Source organism: Equus przewalskii, chromosome 11 (assembly GCF_037783145.1).
Source record: "Equus przewalskii isolate Varuska chromosome 11, EquPr2, whole genome shotgun sequence".
Classification (NCBI taxonomy): Eukaryota; Metazoa; Chordata; class Mammalia; order Perissodactyla; family Equidae; genus Equus; species Equus przewalskii.
In genome coordinates this window covers 33,060,876-33,081,732 of record NC_091841.1, presented here as the reverse complement: position 1 = coordinate 33,081,732, position 20,857 = coordinate 33,060,876, and the positions used below count along the sequence as shown (strand labels likewise).

Below are 20,857 nucleotides of genomic sequence, written 5' to 3'. Positions count from 1 at the left end.
CCTTCCCAGCAGTTCCAGTTTCGGACCTATGGGATCTGTGGGTTTCTGGAGCCAGAACCGACGCCCTCATACCTCCCTTTCCCCCTTGGGCCCCATCTCCCCGTCTGTAGGGTCCTGCTCAGGCCTAGGAGGGAGGACCCTCCTTTCCCAGGGAGAGGGGGCCATGGTGGTCAAATTCCGGAGGTGGCTCACAGGGCATGACACCCCCAACTTCCCTTGACTGAGCCCTGCTGGACAGACTCGGCCCAGTGTGGCCTGTCCCAGCTGAGACTCGGGGCTCCCCAGGCCTGGCTCAGTGGTGGACCAGCTGAGTGACAGCCCTCCCCACCCCGCCCTGCTGGGAACAACCTGGCCTCTGCATCTGAACCCCTCGCAGTCACCCCTGCCCATCAGGAGGGGACACCAGGACTGAGCCCACGGGACACCCTGACCCAGGACTGGTCTGCTGGCTGCTTTGGGGACTTGCAGGTCAAGACTCCCCTATCTGGCCAGGTGCTAGGATGCCTCCTGGCCGCAATGCCCCGCAGCATGCAGAGCCGCCAGCAGAGGGCGCCAGAGCCTCCTCTGAGAGTCAGGGGTGGGGCCCAGGTGAGCTGGGGGTGGCGCTGGCCCGGTGTTCAGGTGCTGCTCAAGGTTACCCCTTGCACCGCCCTATCCCAGCTGACTGTCAGCCCAGCGGCCACCCCACACCCTCTCCTTGGGCTCAGCTCTCCAAACCCAGTTTCCGCCTTGCCCTCTGACTCATGCCTCCTCCCTGGTGGCCCTGCCTGTCAGGCAGACCTGGCTCCACACCATTCCCACAGTTCAGGCCTTCCGGACACCTGGCCTGGGAGACCACAGCAAGGAGCGTGGGCAGGGCCCCCCTCAGCCCCTCACCTCCTAGGAGCGTCCTCCAGGCTCTCAGGGACATGTGTGGAGGGGAGGCCCCCACTAGGGTCAGGGGGCGAGCAGCCTTACTTGGACTGTCCATGGCCCGGCCTGGCCATGACCTGCCCTCTGCCCCAGGGCTCTTACTCAGCGTGCAAGCTCAGGTGACCTTTAGGACCCACAGTGACACCACCCCCACCTCCAGGAGACAGACACGTGGCTGCTAGGAGACTTAACTGGTTTAATGACATGGCCTTTGAGCCTCGTCACCTCTCATCTCTGGGGTGTGACCCTCAGAGTCCAGGGCTCCAAGACTCACCTGCCACCCGCACAGCATGCAGGGTGAGGCTGGCCTGAGACTTGGTCAGAAAAAGTTCCTTTCTTAGGCTCTGCCAAGGGGGTGGGGTGGGGGCGGGGGGTGTCCAAGGCCAGGGCTTGGGCGAGTATGTGTCCAGTCCATGCTCGCTCCTCAACATGGGGGCGGGAGTACAGCATGGAGCCCACTCCAGTGGGGCCTGGAGCTCCCCACCACCACCCTTGGGGGTCAGTGCACTGGATGGGTGCTGTGGGCAATATCTGAGGGCAAGGGTCAGCAGTTGGGTCAGCTTAGTGCTCAGGGTGGCTGGGCAACTGAGATCGGCTGCCCTTCTGGCCCACAGCCCGTCCAGAGGTGTAGGGGTGCAGTTGGGTGCAAGTGGGTGTGGAAGTGAGCATCCATGAGGGTGGGGATAGGGCCAGAGTCACAAGGGCCAGGGGGAACCCCCTTGTGGACACGAGAGGCCAGAGGAAAAGTCCCTGGGGGTTCTGTAGCCTTGGGGAGAGGTGTGGGTTGAGGTGGGAAGGGAGCTGGGCTGGGTCTGGAACAGACCTCAGGGGTTGGGTGGACGAGGGGCTGGCACTTCTAGGCAGCAGGTTTGGCTGAGGTGGGCCTTGGAGCAGGTGGGTGAGCGTGGGCTGGGGCATTGCTGAGGACAGGCCATGTGTCACGAGGCAGGTGAGCAGGCTCCAGCCAGGTGCAGGGGCCCCCAGCCAGCAGCACGCTCCATCCCGTGTCCACAGTACAAAATACATACACATACAAAAATAATACTCCAGGTGCTGGGGGTGGGTCCCGCAGGTGTGTCTCCCCAGCCACAGGTGCAAGGGGGCCCCAAACAGCCAGGTCTAGCTCTCCTCCTCCATCCTCCTCTGGTTCTTGGAATGAAACTTGTTCATGAGTTCCTCCAGCTCCGACCCACCTTGCTGCTTCTGAGGAGGGGGGATGGGGCAGTCTTAGCCTAGGAGAGCGCAGGTCAGGGTCCCTCTGCCTTCCCCTTTTCCTGCAAGGGGGTGGAGGTGTGCTGGGGCGGGGGGGTGCAGGAGGGCGGGCACCAGCTCACCTCCAGGACGGCCTTCTGCACCGTGAGCTGGCTGTACACGCGGATGCCATCCTCCCCGCACACTTTCTTCAGCTCATCTTTGTTGAGCGAGAAGAGCTGGGGCCCGGTCAGGATGCCCAGGTTCTCCACGATCCTGGGGGGCAAGAGCCAAGAGGGGTCGGGTGTGAGGGTGGGGCTGTGGGCGTGGCAGCCTGCACCTGCCCGCACCTGCCCGCACCTGTCTGCACCTGCTGGCCCCTTGCTCCCACCTGTCTACCCCTGCCAGGCCCCTGCCTGCACCTGCTGGCCTCCTGCCCGCAACTGCCGGTCCCCTGCCACTCCACATGCCCACTGCGGGCTCACCGGGCGCTGAAGGCCTTGGCCTCCAGCCAGGCGCGGACCTCATCGGGGCCCGACTCGTAGGTGAGGGGCAGGCTGACCGGCTGGCTGCGCTCCACGCGGAAGGGCCGCTGTGGCTGCGTCTTGATGTTGCTGATCTTCTTGATGAGCTCGTCATTGACCTCATCCATGTGGTGGATCAGTTCTTGGGGGGTGAGGGTGGCGGTTTAGGCCCTGCCCCCACTGTGCCGACCCAGGGCTCCCGTCCCCTGGTGGGGCCCCCCTCCACCCCCTCCCCAGGTGACTCTGGGTCCCCAGCCCGCAGCTGTCTGGTGGCCCTATTCCTCACCATTTTTGTTCCCGGCGAAGCTTGGGGGCAGCTTGTGGGTTGGGCTGGCAGGACCCCAGTATTTCAGCCCGGCCTGCAGGGGTGTGTGGCGAGGCGGGGTGAGGGGTGCCATCAGGCTCAGCTCTCCATTCCTCCCAGCAGTGTTAGAGTAAGAATGTGAGGCACCTCTCCTGCCCCCTCCCCCTCGCCATCCCTGGACCTGCCCAGGATCCCCCTGGCCCAGGGGCCAGCCCTTCCTAACCTTGGCCGAGACCCCGGGAGCCCCCACACCAGCCGCTGCAGCAAGGATTCAGGCCCAGGGCCCGGTCTTTGGCTGAGCCTGGGCTGCACCTACCACCCCCCAAGCTGCCTCCCCCACCAAGTGGGACACAGCCCAGCCCTGACTGCAGACACCTCTCCCCTCCCACTCGCCTGCTCTGGGGGGATGTCCTCCAGCCGGGTCTCGTCCAGGATGTTGCAGGGCACGTAGCCTGCCTGGCCACTGCGATTGCGAAGCTTCCACCACTGGTGGCTGTCGTCCAGCACCTGTGGGCGCCACACCTCCACAGTCACCCCTGACTCACAGGTCCCACCTCTCCTCCAGCCATGGACACCAGTGTGGGGTGCTCAGACCACCAGCATGAGCCCCTCTTTACAGATGGGCCAGAGAGAGTTCTGGTGTCTCCCCTGCCGTGAGCGCCCCCCCCAAGTCTTATGGCGCCCCCTCACCCCACCAGCCCTTACATCCTACCCATAGGGGCCACCCTCCCCCTGACCCCCTCCCACCTTGGCAGCATCCTGAGCCAGGTGTCTCTGGCCTGGTTGTGGATGTAGATCACCGTACCCCCCCCAGCCCGCTCTACTTTCTGTCCCCCAGTGGGTGGCCTGGATTTGGGATTGGCACCAAACACAGACAGTGCTGTGAGGGGTCTCCAGGGTGGGCATGAATAACAAGCCCCTGCTGGGTTGGAAGGTCCCCTGCTTGCACAGAGGGGGCCCATCCTCCAGCCTGAGCAGAGCCCAACCTAGCACAGGAGCCCCGAGCCCCCTCCGAGATCCCCAAGACAAGGAGGCCCCTCAGCCAGGTTGTGCTGAGGGTGGGGGGCAGGCTGTGGACCCAGATTCCAAGACTGGAGCCCAATGGTACAGCCCTGGGGAAAGGGATCGGGCAGACAGGTCAGGCCCCAGTGTGACGCAGACTGGCCCCCGCCTGCTCCCCAGCCCGGCCCGGCCTCCCCTGGGCAGCCGCCTCCCACCCGGCCCCCACTCACCTCCAGGACCTCGTCCTTGAGCACAGACAGCTCGTTGGCATTGCGGGCTGTGAAGTCATAGAGGACCCTGACGTACTTGGCCATGGCTGGTGTGGGTTCGTAGCCCCTGTGTGGAACGGGAAGGGCTGAGGGCCAGGACTGGGCTTGGGTCTCCTCTTGGACCTGGGGCCAGGCCGGGGGAGCAGCTTCCCAGGTGCGTGGCTGCCTCCTGTTCGGCTCTCCGAGGTCGCAGCAGAGAGAGGCTGCGGCTCATCAGCCGGGAATGGAAACTGTGACAGCCCCAGAGCGTCTGGGGCTCCCTGTGTGGAGGTGGGGGTGGCAGAGGCGGGTGGGACGCAGGGGCCTGTGGGCACAGCAAGGCCCTCCCCAGCCCAGGCCACCTCAGGGGCTCTCTAGGCCCGGTCCCCCAGGGGAACCAGAGCCAGGCAGATACCCGAGAAATGACATGGTCACAGCTGCTCCTGGAAAGCAGCTGACCAAGAAGGAGGGGCAGGCATTTTCAGAGCTGTGGCCCTTTGAGCACTGTAGACAGTGCACGAGCACACACAACCAGGTCTGCCCATGAGCGGCAGGGCCACGGGGGTGCAGCTCTGGCTGGGGGTGTCCCAGCCTCAGCACAGAGCAGGCCTGTGGCTGCCGCCTACACTGGGCCATCCCTCCCGGTCACTCGGGCGCCCGACCATCCAGGTGCAGGCCTCAGGACACTGAGGAAGAGAGGGGCTGAGGCTGGGGTGGCCCCAGGAGCCCTGGCAGGGCTGTCACGATTGGCCAGAGTGGACTGGCCAGGGGCTGGAGGTCAGAGGATGAAAATGTTTCTTAAAGCGTGGCCTTAGGCCAGGAACCACGGGTACCAGGCTGGTGCTGTGGGGCAAGGGGACGGACACACTTAGTTAAAACATGGATGCGGCCTGGCTTGGGCAGGATAACCGCCTCCCTAGGCAAATCGGGGGCCAGAGCCAGAACAGAAAGTGGGAGGAGAGATGGAGAAGGATGGCGGCTCCCCGATCTTGGGTCTGCCGATGTGGTCTGCGGAAATGTGTGTGTGTGGTGAGGAAAGGCTGGTCTAGCCAGACCCTCAGTCTCATTCTCTGACCCTGAGGCTGGGCCTAATCAGCCCCAACAGGGCAACAGGGAATGGCGAAACCACTTAAGTTCAGTGGTTTAGTAAATTTCTAACCAGGATTCTAACACATAAATGTGGAGACATGAAAAGAGAGGATGTATTAGAACTGTGAATTTACAGGTAGCCTTTGATATTTTCCCTTCAACTGTATATTATAAAGTTAGAACGAAAACCTGGCTCTAGTTTGGAAACAGCTATTTTCAACGGCATGAACAAGGCATTTGCCACCACCTGGTGGCAGCGTACTCATGCCAGAGCCTCTGTGTTTTGAGGGGTGAGTGCCACACTCCTCCACTTTGAGGGGAGCTTACCTGAGAATATGTGGGGAGCTGACTGGGGGAAGGACGTCTCCTGGGGATGTTGGCTCAGGTACAAGGCTGTGCTTCTGGGAGCTTCGAAAGGACAGTCGGCTCCCTGGAGTCGGCTGAGGGAAAAGTGGACTGTCTGGGCTTGGCGCGGGGTGGGGGCTGGGTTGGGAGGTGGGGCAGGAGTGGTGAGGGCTGTGGGCAGAGGGGGGCTGAGGGGGAGAGCAGTGGGGTGGGAGGCTGTGGGTGCTCTGACCTCGTCACTGGGGGCGGACACCAGCCCCTCCACTTCCCAGGGAGCCTCCTGCAGCACGTCCAGGGGGGGCTCCCAGCCGCTCTGGAACTTGGGCACGTAGAGGGGCACCCGCGGCTCCCGTGGCCACTCGGAGCTGGGGTGGGAGGTCCCGGGGGTGAGCCGTGCCCACCCATTCAAACTGGTCCCACGCAAGGCCCCCAGCCCGGCCTGCCAGGGACCCCACTCTGGTCTGGCCAGTGCCCTGCATTGGCCTGCCTGGGCCCCCTCCCCACCCCTCCCTGCCCGCTCTGCTACCGGGGGCGTGTCCAGGTCTCCCCCAGCGACTCCCATAGCGCCATCTCCTTGGGGACCAGGTGGCCGCGCAGGAAGCCCACAGCGTCACGGGAGAGCAGGGGACTGGAGACTGAGCGTGCGATGTCTGGGCCACCACAGGTGCTGACAATCTGGGGCACGGCAGGGTTCAGAGGGGGTCATGCCACTGGACCTCAGCCCTGGCCCGCCCACCTGCCCGCCCGCAGCACCAGAGGCCGGCTCACAGCACCCACCACTTGGAGGGGGATGCCCGGCCCCAGCCAGCTGCCTAAGGTGGCCACTTGCTTTCCCCGCCCTCAACCAGGGGCAGTCACCCCACGGCCCTGGCTCCCCACCCCCCCGGGCCTGCGCGCCCCCCAGCCCCAGGCACCAGGTCCAGAGGCCCGAAGAGGAAGTGCGCCAGTTCTGCTGCGCTGGGGTTCTGAATGTGCTTCTGCAGCTTGGCCTGGGTGGGGGGAGGCCGTGAGTGAGCAGGTGGCAGACAGACAGGGCAGGGGACAAGGACCCTGGACCCCCCCAACAATGTCAGCACAGAGGGACAGGGTGGGGAGGGGCGGGGGCACTCACGAGCAGGTTGATGGCCAGCTTTGTTTTCTGGAAACAGTCCACAAACTCAGCCTCGGAGGGGGGCCGTGCCCGCAGCGTGAGGACGCCCTCTGGAATGGCGGGGTGGCCATGAGCCTGGCTGCCCCTGTCGCTGCACCCAGTGGATCTGGCCATCCAGTCTGACGCAGTCCACACGCTCCGACGGCACCTTCCCCAGACCAGTGGCCCCCTCTGTCCCCCAACCCCAACCTGACCCTGACCTCCTCCCCACCCCCCGCCTCTGCTGCCCCTTGGTCTCCCCATCTCCCCATTGGCTGCCCCACTCCTCTGCCCTCCACTGCCGTCCCTCCCCAACCCTGGGCCCCCACCTGCAGGCCCCTTCTTGCCCTTCTTCTTCCCCTTCTTGCGCTGGTTCAGCTGCTTGAAAGCCTCGGCCGCCTTCTGCAGCCGAGCCACGAACCACTCGATGTCGTCCAGGGCGCAGTTGAGGATTTGCTGGGGGCAGAGTGGGTGGGGGCAGAGGTCAGCCTCAGGCGTCCCGCCTGCTGCAGGGACAGCCCCAAGCGCGCGGCCTCTTGGCCCCCCAGCCTGGGACTGGGCGTGGGTGCTGGCTGGCGGCAGCCCGTGGGGGCACAGGGTGGGTGGGCGCCCCAGACGGTCCTGAGCAAGACCCACCGTCTCCTTCTCTATCTTCTGCGCCAGCACGGCCCGCGGCTCCTCCTCCAGAGACTCCCGCCGGAGGAAGCCTGGGTGGGAGACAGAGCTGCTGCTGACTGGAGCCCCCGCACGGACCCCCATGCAACCCCCAGCCCAGCCCCTCTGCCTACTTGGCTCACTGAGAGGCACAGGCAGGCCCACTCGGTTCTTGGTGGTAGGGGAGTCCCCGCCGTGGCGCTGGAAGGGGATGGGGGCCGGGCCCTGGGGGGGAGGCAGGACCGACAGCCGCTGCCGGATCTTCTCCTGGTGGCCCCTGGAGTGGGGACGAAGGCCCCGCTCAGCCTGGCCACGGCCCCGGGCCGGCCCCTCTGCCCCCACTACCCCCACCCCCCACCGTGCCCCGCCGCCCTACTTCAGGGTCTGCGGCCGCATCTTCTTCCCCAGCCGGCAGTCGGCCAGCGCGCTCTCGATGTCCTCGTGCACCAGCTCTGCCTGCAAGGACAGGGGTCAGGATGGCTTGGGTGGCCACGGTGCCCCTGCCCCCTGCCCGCCCTGGCCCGGCCCCACCTCACCTCCACCTCGTCGCAGTGGAAGAAGTGGATGTCGGGCTTGTTCTGCTCCGAGTCCTGGCACACAAGCAGCAGCACCGACGGGTAGCGCAGCTGGTTCAGCACCGTCTGGCTGTGCCGCACAGTTGGCAGCGGGAAGTTCTCTAGCTCCTCCTGGGGGACAAGGGGGCTCGGACGGGGACCTGGACATGGGCTTGGACGCGGGCTCAGCCATGTCGCACAGGCGTGACTCAAACATGGACCCGGACATGGACGTGGGCTCACAGCCCTGGGCACGGGATGGATCCGAGTGACGGACACAGTGCCATGGACACGGGTGCGACATGTAGGCCCAGCCTGTGGAGCTCATGCAACGGACGCAAATACAAGCGTAACTGGCAGGCACAGAAAAGCGACGTGGACACAGACACGGGACTCCACCAGGCAACAGCCACAGCTGTGGCACACAGATCCCTGGACACTGCCAGGCCCTGGCTTGGTACAGCTGGTGGACAGGCTCTGGCAGAGGTGGACATGGCCTTGTATGATGTGGCTCCCCTGGACTCTCAGCCTCTTCTGGTCCCTCCCGGCCTGCCAGCCCTTTGCCCTCTCCTGTTCCCCGCCCCCCACAGAGCCCAGCTGTGCCTCTTGGCCACATCCTTGGCCCACCTTGCAGGACAGGCGGCCGCCCTCCCTGCCCCTGCAGCCGCACCTGGGACTCTATGTCCAGCAGCCGCAGAGACTTGTCGTTGACCTGCAGCAGCATCTCCTGTGTCCAGATCTTCTCCTTGGAGCTCAGCTGCACCAGCTTCCGGATGGCATCGTCCACAGACACGATGGCCTCACTTTTGTCCATGATGAATGTGGCCAAGTGCTGGGGACCGGCAGCAGGCGGTCACTCAGGGCAGAGCCCTCCTTGTGCCAAGAGCCAGGGCCAAAGGGCTGTGCCCTGGGGGGTCAGAGGGCCACAGCCAACCCTGGGGGTCTGAGGGGGAACATCCCTGTCCTGGGGGCCTGAAGACACACAACCCTACCTTAAGGGGGTCTCTTCTCTGCCTTGGTGGATGTCCGTGGGGGCCCTGGACATGCCCCAATAAGACCCTTAGCAACCCTACACAAACAGTCTCCTACCCCATCCTGTCTCCTGTCGCTGGGCTCCGGGAACACCAGCCTCCCTTCCCCCCAGCAGACCTGGCACGTGCTTTCTCTACCCCCCTCCCCTGGGCTTCCCCAGCTCTCTGTTCCTTCAGGATTCTGCTGGGACGCTGCCTTCCTGATTGCCCAGCTACAGCCTCGCTCTGATACCGCAACCCTGACGTGCCCTGGTTTTTATTCATCGTGATCCGGCAGCATGCTTCTTTGTTTATTTATCGGCTGCTGGGCTCACTGCTGTCTCCCCAGAGCCCAGGCCGTCAATGAACATGCAGGGAGGAAGTGAGTGTCCTGGGCGGCCGTCTGGGGTCTGGGCCGCCCCTGGAGACCCTTGGCCAGCCCAGCCCTTCCCTTCCCAGTGTCCTCCTCTCCTCTCGCTCCAAGCCCAGCTCAGGCCCCTCCTCCTGCCAGCCTCCCCCAAGTGTCCGTGCTGCCCTTTGCTGGATTCGGTAAACAACGCTGGGACAGCTGGATCAACATGGACGTCGACTCCAGGCAGTCAAGACCTAACCGTAAAACACGAAACCATGAAAGCGCTGGAGGAAAACGCTGGGAGATTTCTGACAGTGAGACTTCCTCACGGGGGCACTTTCCTGAGCAAGAAAGAAAATCCAGATGCTCGAAAGAAAAGACCAATACATCTGACTCAATAAAAAAACAAAAGTTTCTGCCTGGAAAAAAAATGCCATATATAAAGTAAAAAAGAACAAAGTGAAAAAAACATAGATTGAATAGATATGAAGAAGGCTAATTTTCTTAATATACAAAAAGACCAATTTGCATTACAAACATAGTGCTTACTTTGTTAAAAGCTCTATTTTGTTAAATATAATAATTAAGGATACCAACAATAAATGAAAAAAATTGTAAATAACTAAAAGTTTAACACCCCAAAAGAAAAACTCGCAAAAGATGTGAACAGAGAGTCTACAGGAAAAGAAATATAAGTAACTTTCTTTCTTTTGCTGAGGAAGATTGTCCCTGAGCTAACATCTGTGGCCACTCTTCCTCTACTTTATACGGTGTGGCTTGACGAACAGTGTAGGTCTGCACGTGGGATCCAAACCCTCGAACCCAGGCTGCTGAAGCAGAGTGTGCAAATTTCACTACCACGCCAGGGGGCCGGCCCTAGTAACTTTTTAATATAGAAAATTGTGCACAATCTCATTCAATAGAAGAATTGCAAATTGAAACTCTGAGACCATTGTGTTAGGAATGAATCAACAACTGAATTTTTTACCTATTCTACTGAGCAGTACTAACAAATCCCTGTGGGTTACATCTATGGGTTAAGCTGTGGAGAAACGGAAGAACCCTCATTCTGCACATGGTCAGCCACTCTGGGGAGAAATCGGTGACACCTCTAAAGATGCACACGCTTTCCTCTCACAATTCTGCTGCAGGTAACTGCACACGTGCAGAACATGGCATGGGTGCGGGGCTGCTCACTACACAAGTGTTTGTAGTAAGAGGCTGGACCTGACCTACAGGTCCATCAGCAGGTTAGAGAGATAAGTCGGCATAAGCACGTGATGGGATAGAAGGCAGCTGATCTGTCTGTGCCAGGCGGGGTAAAACCCAAAACATGTTGTTAAGCAAAGCACAACACGACCAAACCAAATAAACTGCTACCGGGCCACAGAACAAGACTCTGTCAATCTCAAATGACTGAAACCACACAGAGTATGTTCGCTGACCATAGTGGAATTAAATCAGACAGAGATAACAAAAAGATAACTGGAAACCCCCCCAAAATTGGAAATTAAGCAACACACTTCTAAATCACTCATGGGTCCAAATTTGTGGAAACTTAAACACATTTTTAAACAACCAACGGGTGAAAGATGAGGTCACAGGGAAATAAGAAAATACTTAGAGACGAATGAAAATGAAAACCCAACTCACTAAACGCAGTGCTGGCGGAAATTTACAGCTGTAAATGCTTACGTGAAAAATGAAGAACCGTCTAAATGAGTCCTGTGTCAAGGAAGTCACAGGAAAATGAGAAAGCATTCTGAACTGAGCGATAATAAAAACACGCACACCAAAATCGTGGATACAGCTAACGGAGTTCTTCCAGGGAACTGTGTAGCTTAAATGAATGTTAGGAAAGAAGGAAAGCTTATTACCAATGACCGACGCAGTCCCCTTAAGAAAGTAGGAAAAGACAATCAAATAAAACCCAGAGTAAGTGGAAGGAAGGAAATTAAGAGCAGAGATCAACAAACCAGTGAACGAACAAACAAGAGAGAAAAATCAACGAAGCCCAGAGTCAGTTCTGGAAGATTAATGAAATTGATAGCCCCCTAGCAAGACTGATCAAGAGAAAAATAGAGAAAACACAAATTATCAATAGCCAGAAAAAAAGAGGTGACATCATTACACGTCTTACAGGCATCAATGTGAATTCATAACCCAAAACCTCTTGACAAAGAGAACTCCAGCCTCAGAGGGCCTCACAGGTGAATCCCATCAGAGACTTAAGGAAGAAATAATCACAGTTTTTCATAAACTCTCTCTAAGAACAGAAGAGGAGGGAATAATTCCCCACTCGTTCTGTAAGGCCAACGTAACTCTGACACCAAGGCCTGCAAGGGCATTACAGGAAAAGGCAAAGAACTAATAAACATTAATGCAAAATATCCTTCACAAAGTATTACCAATTAGTCTGTCAACCCATTAAAAGGATAACACACCACGAATAAATGAGAGTCAGCCCAGAAATGCAAGGTTGGTTCAATGTTCAAGAAAGTCCATCAGCGTGATTCCCTACGTGAACAGCAGTGAATGAGTCTCAACAGATCCAGTCGATAGATTTCTCAACAGAGAAAGCATTTGACAAAATCCAACATCTTTCATGATAAAAACTCTCAGCACACACGGAACGGAGAGGAACTTTCCCTCTAACAAAGGGTAAGTACCAAAACACACAGCATAGAATACGGGAAAACCTTGACTACTTTCTTCTAAGACTGGACACAGGTCAAGGGTTGCCACACACATTACTTTTCTTCAGCATTGACCTCGTGGTCCTAGCCAGGGCAATGAAGCAAGAGAAAGAAAGTGGCTAAAAATAAGAAATTAACATTTTCAGACAACGTGACTGTATCCGTATGAAATCCAATGACTCTAAGAGCAAACGACCAGAAAAACCAACGAATTCAGGGAAGTCTCAGGATACTGCATCAGTATATGAAACTTCAATTGTTTTTCTATATGCTAGCAGCAATTGGAAAATAAAATTTAAAAAATACCATTTACAACAGTATATAAAAATTAAATACCTAAAGATGTGTTTTAACAAAAGATACGTCAGGTCTCTATAGTGAACCCACAAAACATCCTGAGAGAAATGAGAGAAGATCCAGTAAGTGGAGACACTGGGTTCACGGATGGCAAACACTCAATGGGAAAGATATCAATTCTCCCTAAAAGGATCCAAAGATTTGACTCAATGCCAATCAAAATTCTAAGAGGCTTTTTTTGGTGGTAGAAATGGACAATTTGATTCTAAAACGTAAATGCCAGTCCGAAGAACTTAGAATAGTCAAGAAAATCTTGAAGAAAAACAACAAAGTTGGAGGACTCATGTGGCCTGATTTCAAGATAGATAACAAAGCTACAATGAGCGAAAGAGGGTGAAAGAGACCGAGTCCAGGAATAGACCCACCCATTCCTAATTCACCGATTTTTGACAAAGGCACCGAAGCAATTTAATGAGGGAAGGAAAGTCTTTTTAATATAAATGCACATCCCATGGGGAAAAAATTGGCCTTGAGTCTCATACCCCAAAAATTAGCCTTGAGTCACACCATACGCAAAAATGAATTTAAAATGGACCATAGGCCTAAAGGTAAAAGCCTAAACTAAGAAGTATCTAGAAGAAAACACAGGAAGAAATGTTTAGAGCCTTGGGTCAAGTAATGACCAAAAAAAAAACCCAAAAAACAAACCCTAACCATAAAAGAAAAATGGATATGATTGGACGTCATTAAAAGTAAACATTTCTGCTCATCGAAAGACAGCTATGGGGGCCAGCCAGGTCGTGCAGCAGTTAAGTGCGCACGTTCTGCTTCAGCGGCCCGGGGTTCAGATCCCGGGTGCGGACATGGCACCGCTTGGCAAGGCATGCTGTGGTAGGCGTCCCACATATAAAGTAGAGGAAGATGGGCATGGATGTTAGCTCAGGGCCACTCTTCCTCAGCAAAAAGAGGGGGATTGGCAGCAGTTAGCTCAGGGCTAATCTTCCTCAGACAAAAAAAAAGAAAGAAAGACAGCTATACATTCGAATCAACAAGCCAGACTGGGAGAAGATGTTTCCAACCCACCCGCCCAACCATGTATGTGAAGGACGCCTCCCGGTCAGTAGGGAGCCTGTGGACAGACGCGGTGCCGTGCAGGGGCCCCCGCAGCATAGTGCTGTAGGGAAGTCCTGCTCTACACACGCATTTTCTTGAAATAAGTTTACAAAGCAGAAGAACAAGGATAATTATAAACCGTGTGACTTCATTTATACGGGATTCTCAAAAAGACAAAACTCTAGCGATGGAGGACAGAGCAGCATCGCCAGACATTGGGGTGGGGGAAAGCTGTGACCACACAGGGTCAATTTCACTGTATGCTAATTTAGAAAAAAGTTAAAAAAAACAAACCCACAAGGCTTCGGCAGCCCCCGCATTGTCAGGGTGGGTCTGATCTTGCCCCCACCTCTCATTCTCTCTCTGTGCCTCAGTTTCCTCATCTGGGAGGCGCCGGCAAACCCCGCCCACTCCCCGGGCCTTGCTGGCTGCTGGGCAGACAGGAGCGGTGCCCCCGGGCTGGGGTCCTTCCACAGGCCAGCTTGGACCAAAGTCCAGGAGAAGGGCTGGGAGGCCCCAGTGGCATAGGTGGTTCCTCACCAAGAAGGACAAAGTTCTTCCTCCCTGAGAGAGGTGGCCGAGCCGTCTGGGAATGAAAGGGATGCAGCTGACCCATCCACTCTCCGTGCCCTGCCCTAGGACAATGAGCTGGCAGCAGTCACCAGCCTGGCTGCACAAAATAGCTCCACCCTACCCAGGCTGGCAGGGAGGGCCGCTCCCAACACAGGCCAATTCAAGAGCCTGGGGACTCCCGATGTCTCTGTGGACCCATTGCACAGACTAGGAAACTGAGGCACAGACAGCAGTGACTCGTCTGGCCTCTGCAGGCAGGGAGGTTGCTGTCAGGAGGGAAGTCCTTGCCTTCCTGGTCCAGAGTCCCCTCATCTTCCTGGTCCAACACAACCCCTCTTCCTGGTCCAGGCCCCTCATCTTCCTGGTCCCTCACCTTCCTGGTCCAGAGTCCCTTCATCTTCCTGGTCCAACACAACCCCTCTTCCTGGTCTAGGACCCCCCATCTTCCTGGTCCAGGCCCCTCATCTTCCCAGTTCCGGGGCCCCCCACCTCCTGCCCTCCTCCGCTATTCCTAGCCTGCTGCCCTGCAGGCTTGGACAAGGGCCACGAACCAGGAACACAACCAGCTGCCAAAAGCAGGGAGGTCATTTAAGAAACATATTCCTGAGTTGTAAGTGTGACTTTAACTTGACATAGGAGCAAAACCTTGCTGAGCGGCCGCTGTCCAGAGAGTGCAGGCGGCCTTCCTCCACTGCCCTGGAGTCGGGCAGAATCAGGCAGCCCTGGCCTTTCCTGCAGCTGCTCAATACAAGGGTCTTCCTTCTGTCTTCCCCCCCAATCCAGTCCCTTGTTTTGGGTCCAGGATGACAATTTCCTTCCTACCAGGTGTTCCCAGCTGAGGGGAGTGCCAGACAGCACCCAGGGCTGGTCTTATCTGGCCTGTGTTGGCTTCTGGTGTCTTCTCTCCTCTGACAGCTCCAGGGTCCCCTGTGTCCCCCAGACTGTGAGCTCCCCAGGACTGGAGAGAGGCTCCCCCTTTATGGCTGAGTCCAGGACAAGCGTGGGGCAGTCCCTGGCTCTGGCCACCTGCTGCAGGTGTCAGAACCTGGACTGACCACTTCTCTCTGGGGCTCAGTTTCCCCCCGCCTGGGGATCCTGGAGCTGGGAGGACGGGGTGCCATGTGGGGTGGGGGTGCTCCCTGGCGGCCGGCCTCACCTGGACGTGGTACTGGGAGGTCTCATGCATGATGACGTTGGAGTTGGAGTACTTCTTCCTCTGCTCTGAACAGGGAGACACGAGTCACTCATCCCAGAGGGCGGGATCAGCAGCCCCCAGTCCACATGGGACTGGACTCCCAGGCTGGGCCTCAGGGAGGACTCAAGTGTGAAGTGTGAGTGAGGGCCTCTCCCAGAAGAATGTGGATGTCCCTCTGTCTCCAGAATAACCCCTGGAGAAGGACCCTCGGCTCACAGTGGTGATGGCACACCTGTGACTGGGGGTCTGCCCTGGCAGGGGTACAGGAGGTTCAGCCTCCTCCTATGGGGGCTGCTCCCCCTTCCTGGGGGAGGGGTTTGGGCCCCCTCACTCCCACCCTAAGAGCTGCCAGCTAATATCTCCCTGCCCCTCCCTGGGGCTCCTTGCCTTCCAGACTGGGCATCTTGTCCAAAGGCACAAATGAGACAGTGTGTCTGGGGCGAGGGCTAGCATGTGTGTCCGGGGGAGGGGCAGAGCTGGGGGTCTGGGGGCTGGCCAGGCCCCACCCTCCCAGAGCAGACACCTGGTACTCAGTCCTGCCTGAACCCCCGCCTCCCTTGGTGATCCGGTTGCAGCAAAGAGCACTGCGAATCAATATTGATGGTCCCTGAATTATTAGTAAAGGCCTCTCCCCTTACCAGCATGGTAGGGGAGGGCTGCTCAGTGGCTGGGAGCTTTGGGGAGACACCTGAACAGCTGTTGGCTGATTAGGGTCCAAGGGCCCCCTCTGGGCTCCCAGGGCAGACCTGCACCTCCCCTGGTGGGGGCCCATCACAGCCCTGCATGTGTGGGTTGGGCTGTCCCCCACGGCCTCCCGTCCTCAAACCTCACTCACCAAACAGGTCCTTGGCACTCATCTTGGCCACACCGTCAGACCGGCCCAGGCTGCCACTGTAGAGGAGGGGCTGGTGAGGGCAGGTCCCATGCCGCACCCCTCCCTGGGGACTGCTCAGGGGGTAGGGGGTGAGCGGGTGGGGGTGGGGGCTCACTTGGCAGCACCCAGGCAGTAGCTCACGGACCCTGACTGGCTCATGGCGTCCTCGGTGGCGGCTGGCGGTGGAAGGGCAGACCTCAGTGTGGCCTGAGTCCAGGGCCTGGTGCCCGGCCCACACCTGAGTGGACAGGTGAGTCGAGCTGACATTTCCTCAGGGCCTGGCCAGCAGCCTCACTACTCCCATTGCAGGCCCTCAGTCTCCTCCTCCCACCTCCCACCCAGATCCAGGGGCTGGAGCCCTGATAGCCTGGCCAGAATCCCAGGACACATCAGAACCACCCCTGCCCTCTGTCCCATCTGGCTGTCACTGCAGCCTCATCTCGCCCCAGTCCTCCACAGCGACCCCCAGGATGGGCTGGCAGAGGTGTCCCACCCCCAGAGGCTGTCCGGGGTGGGGCTGTGAGACAGGTGTCTGGGGCCTCTGAAGGGGTATCGGGAGGAGAAAGCACCTTCCAAGCAGAGCGAAAGGCATGTTCAAAGGCCCTGAGGTGGCTGGGACTGGGCATGAGAGGAAGGCAGCACAGGATGAGGCTGGAGCCAGGGGTTGGGAGGGCCTCTGGGAACCTACAGCTCAGGGTGAAATCCAGAGGGAGCCCCCCTCTGTGGCATGAGCAGAGCCTGGTGTCCCTGGGTCAGGTTGATGTGTCCTTGTCCTGTGGGGTCTGTGCTCCATGGGGACCTCAGGGCTCACACTGTCTGCCCATCAAATGTCACAGGTGGCATCCCTCTGTGGCTTCAGTGTGTCAGAATCTGCCAGGATCAGGGGTCACAAACCAGGGGTGCCGGTTTCCAGGGCAGGGAGCGCCCCAGGACTTTCCGGTTTGACCAGGTCCTACCTACAGAGAGGGCTTCCAGGATGTGTCAGGGGCCTGGGGGCCTTGGGCCAACCCCTCTCACGTACCACTGAGGGTCCTGGCTCTCCGGGGAGGGGTTAGGGAAGGGGCTCGGCCAGATTCCTCTGTCCGTCTGTCCGTGGAGAATGTCTGGAATGCTCATGACCTCAGTGGGTGAGCGTGAGTGTTTGCTTAATAGGATTCCTGGCGGGCTGAGCCAAGGGCACTAGGCACGTGTGTCCAGGTACACACACACCTGGGCGAAACCCAGGCCTGCGGGCACACAGACACGCACAGGCTGTGACATGCAGGCCCTCCCCTTGGGGAGCCTGCGGCCTTCAGCCCCCTGGGGTGGGGTGGGGGGCCTCTGGGCCAGCCAGGGAGGTGTGTCCAGGCATCTGGGTTGGAGGGCATGTGAGGCTGGGGCCACCTACAGGCCTGCTCCAGTGAGGGGAGAGGGGGCGTCTTGAGCTGACTGGGGCAGTAGAACACGATCCCTGTGGGGGGTGGGGGTGACACTGGCCCCGAGCCGCAGGGCCCAGGTTGCACTTTCGTTCTGCTTTGGCCATTTTCCGGGTGCAAAGGGAGGGCTGAGCATGGTGCCCAGTTGGCAGCGGAGGGGGAGGAGGCCCTAGCAGGGCAGGGAGGGTGGAGGGACCAGCTCCAAGTTCAAATTCCAGCTCTGCAGCCCAGTGACCTTGGGGAGGAGTCAGCTTAAGGCCCAGGGGGAGCCGGGTGGGGCCCTGGAATGGGGGATCCCCTCAGGCCCAGGCTGTGCTCAGGTCTGGGAGCTATGGGTGGGGGAGCACCCCTCCCAGTGGGAGGGAGGCAGAAGCCTGGGATGCCATGGGTAGGGAGAGGGTGCTGAGGGTGCACTAGGGAGACCGAGGCAAGCAGAGAGGGCTGAACAGACCAGGCCGGGTGGAGCGCCGAGCCATCGAGGCCCAGGTGCCCAGCAGGGACCAGGAGAGGACTGGGCAGGGCTGCGGGGCGGTGTGCAATGGCAGGCGAGGGGAGGTGCCACCAGCGGGGCCCTGCCTCCTAGAGGGCTGGGGCTGACTACAGCGGGGGGGCGCAGAGGTGGTCTGTGGGCACACTTCAGGTGTACCGGGAACCCTGCCTACCTGCTACCCTGCCACCAGCGACACCCTCATGCTCAGCGGTCGCCCCAAGTCAGCCCAGCAGAGGAAGGAGGACACCCACAGGCCCGGCGAGCCCACCCCCATGGATCTATCCCACACTGGCCGCTGCAGCAGGCCCCCAACCTCCTCCCTGAAACTCCCACACCCCAACCTTGACCCGAAGTCTGACCCCACCCTGATGCCTCCCTGGCCCCGGTTTCCTCCTGGCTCAGACACCCAGGAAGTGCGCCCTGACATATGACCCACAGGGAGTAGGCTAGCTCACCCCAAGGGTCTGGCCTCAAAGGAGGCCCCAGCCTGGCCTGGGGAGGGGGGTGGTGTGGGGCCTTCGAGGGGCTGCGGAGAACCCGATCACCAACCCCTTCACCTGAGGAAGGGGTTCCCCCCGCCGAGCCCCAGGGCTGGGAGGGGGCCAGCTGACTCATGGGCCCTTGGCTTAAACATACCCAGGCGCACCCGGGCTGCCCCAGGACCCGACCAGACAAGCCAGGCCGCAGCGGGACCGGGCTCCTGGCCACCGGCCCAGGGGAAGCCCGCGGGACCGGCGCAGCCCCCTGGCGCCCTGATGCCCCCCAGGCCACAGCCCGGCGTCGCATCACCACCTGGGGAAACTGAGGCCGGGGCGGGCCCGCCCCACCCACCCTCTGCGCGCGCGGCTCCCGCGTCGCTCCTGCTCTAAAGGGCGGCGGGCACCCGGGGGTCGGGGCGCGCAGGGTCGGGGACCCTGTGTGGCGCTCACCTGCTCCTCGCGTCCGCGCCCGGGCAGCCAGTGGTCCCCGCGTACGCGCGTCCGTCCGCCCGTCTGTCGGCGCCTCGCCGCGGCACCCGGGCTCCGGCGGGCGGGAGGGACTGGCGGCGGGGCCGGGCAGGACCGGGCCGGGCCGGGGCGGGGCCGCGAGGAGGAACCTGAGCGGCAGGTTGGAGTCACCGGGCGCCGCGGGCGGGCGCGGTGGAGGGGGCGGGACGCGACGCCCCGCCCCGCCCCGCCTGCACCGAGGCTCCCTGCCTCAGTCCCCAACGCCCACTCCGCGGCCCCCTGTGCAGACACCCCAGGGCCGGGCGCCCCTCCCCGCGGGGTGGCCCAGGGCGGCGCGCAGGGCAAGGCTCTGGCATCTTCCTGGGCAGGCCGAGCTGCGCCCCAGTGGGAGGGCTGGTGCCCTGAAGCGGTCAGACCCTAGTCCCCAACCTAACGTGCCTCAGCAGAGGCCCATCCTGCCCCCAGGCCTGGGACAGGGTCCCCTCCTTTTCAGCCGGACCCTCTGGTCTGGAGGAGCCCTTGGGCCAGACTCCAATCTGCAAGTGGGCGTCTAAGACCCCAGGTCCTGCTTCTGAGCTGGACAGGTGGGAGGGGCTCCTCCTCCACTATCTAGGAGCTCCAAAAGTCTCTTTCTCTGTGCCTCCCCAGCCCTGCCTGGGCACCCCCTGGGGGATGGGGGTGTCTGATGGGAGAGTGGGGACGCCTGTGGCCCAGGCTGTCCTCAGAGCCAGGGCAGAGAGCTGGTGGAAGGTACCCTTGGGCAGTACCCCCTCCTTAGGCCCAGGCCCCACCTTCTGCCCACAGCATGGGGCAGGCATTCTTCCTCCTCCTGAACTGACTCCCAGGATGCCCCTGCCAAGCCAGCTGGGTGAGGAGGGAGTGAAGAGGGGGGAGGGGGCAGGCCCAGGCAGTGGCGGGCACCCCAGGGCACGTGCAGGGACCTGAAGGCTGTGGCTACTGTTCCTGGAGTGGAGGGACCGGAAAGGGTATGCCAGGAGGCAGGGTCCCAGGCCTGCAGTCCCAGAAGGGCAGGGCAGTTGGCATGCGTTTCCCTGGAACTGGCATAGAGCATTTCCCAGGGAGCCCCTGCCAGAAGGGAGGCCCGCCCGCCCTGAAGGGTCAGCAGCACTGCACTCCCCCACATCCGCCAGGATCCCAGGGGCGGGTCTCCCCACCAGCTGTCTGGGACATCACAGGGAGCTCTCGGAGGGGGTGCAGGAAGTGGTTTTAGTCCTGGGCCCAGCCCTGCCCCAAGCCCTGGTGAGGCCTGGCTTCCTGGTTCTCTCCCCTCTTCGTCAAGCACCCAGAGGGGAGGGCACCTGCCCGCCCTCGCCCTTCCCGGAGGCTGAACGCAGATGGATGGGCAGAAGGTGGGAAGGCTCAGAAGGTTGCAGCTGAGGGGACACTCTGTCACTTCTGAAATCAGCGTGACCATTGTCAGATTAGGAGCACTGACCCCTTCAAGGAGGCAGCTGGGGCCTGGAGTCCCAGGCTGGTCTGCAGCCGCTTGGAGCTGTGGTGTTCCCCTATGGCCAAGTAACCACCACCTCTGTGTGGCCAAAGTGATGGGGGTGTCAAGGGCCTGGACCAGCTCCTCAGGAGGGAGGTCACGAACCCTGAAGGCAGCAGGAGCCTGAGGGGGAGGGGCTGAGCGTCCCCAGATGGCAGGAGTGTCCACCCCAGCCTCTCTCAGTGGCCTCGCCCCCGCGCTCAGGCAGCAGGGGTGTGGAGCTCTGCCTCAGGCGCATGCAGGTGGGGGTGAGCAGGAGGGGCTGCAGGTGCATGTGGCCCTGAGCCAGAGCAGGGGGCGTAGTTCCAGGAAAGCTGTGGAGGGAGGAGACAGTGGAGGGTGCTGCTGCAGCCCCCCCCAGGGGCCCAGGACAGCCCTGTGCTGTGGGAAGTGCTCTCCTGGGGCTGCTGGGTGAGGTGGGGCCGGCGGCACC

General features: G+C 60.3%; 1 protein-coding gene across 2 annotated transcripts; it reads right to left on the bottom strand.

Annotated features, from left to right (window-relative positions):
- Nucleotides 1-1,088: 1,088 nt before the first annotated feature.
- Nucleotides 1,089-19,051, bottom strand: EPS8L2 (EPS8 signaling adaptor L2). Of its 2 annotated transcripts, none has more exons than XM_070565855.1 (21): nt 18,897-19,051; nt 16,178-16,300; nt 16,024-16,079; nt 15,150-15,214; nt 8,623-8,784; nt 7,935-8,084; nt 7,775-7,854; nt 7,533-7,675; nt 7,381-7,451; nt 7,074-7,200; nt 6,727-6,815; nt 6,530-6,604; nt 6,142-6,290; nt 5,848-5,980; nt 5,598-5,710; nt 4,164-4,269; nt 3,325-3,438; nt 2,914-2,986; nt 2,589-2,769; nt 2,247-2,379; nt 1,089-2,115 (listed from the first exon to the last, which is right to left on the bottom strand). In XM_070565855.1, the coding sequence occupies exons 2-21, from the start codon at nt 16,219-16,221 to the stop codon at nt 2,032-2,034; spliced, it is 2,148 nt and encodes a 715-aa protein (XP_070421956.1). In that variant the 5' UTR covers nt 16,222-16,300; nt 18,897-19,051; the 3' UTR covers nt 1,089-2,031. The 2 variants fall into 2 exon arrangements, with proteins under 2 accessions (XP_070421956.1, XP_070421955.1); XM_070565854.1 differs by having other exon boundaries at nt 16,208-16,300; nt 18,897-19,045.
- Nucleotides 19,052-20,857: the final 1,806 nt, after the last annotated feature.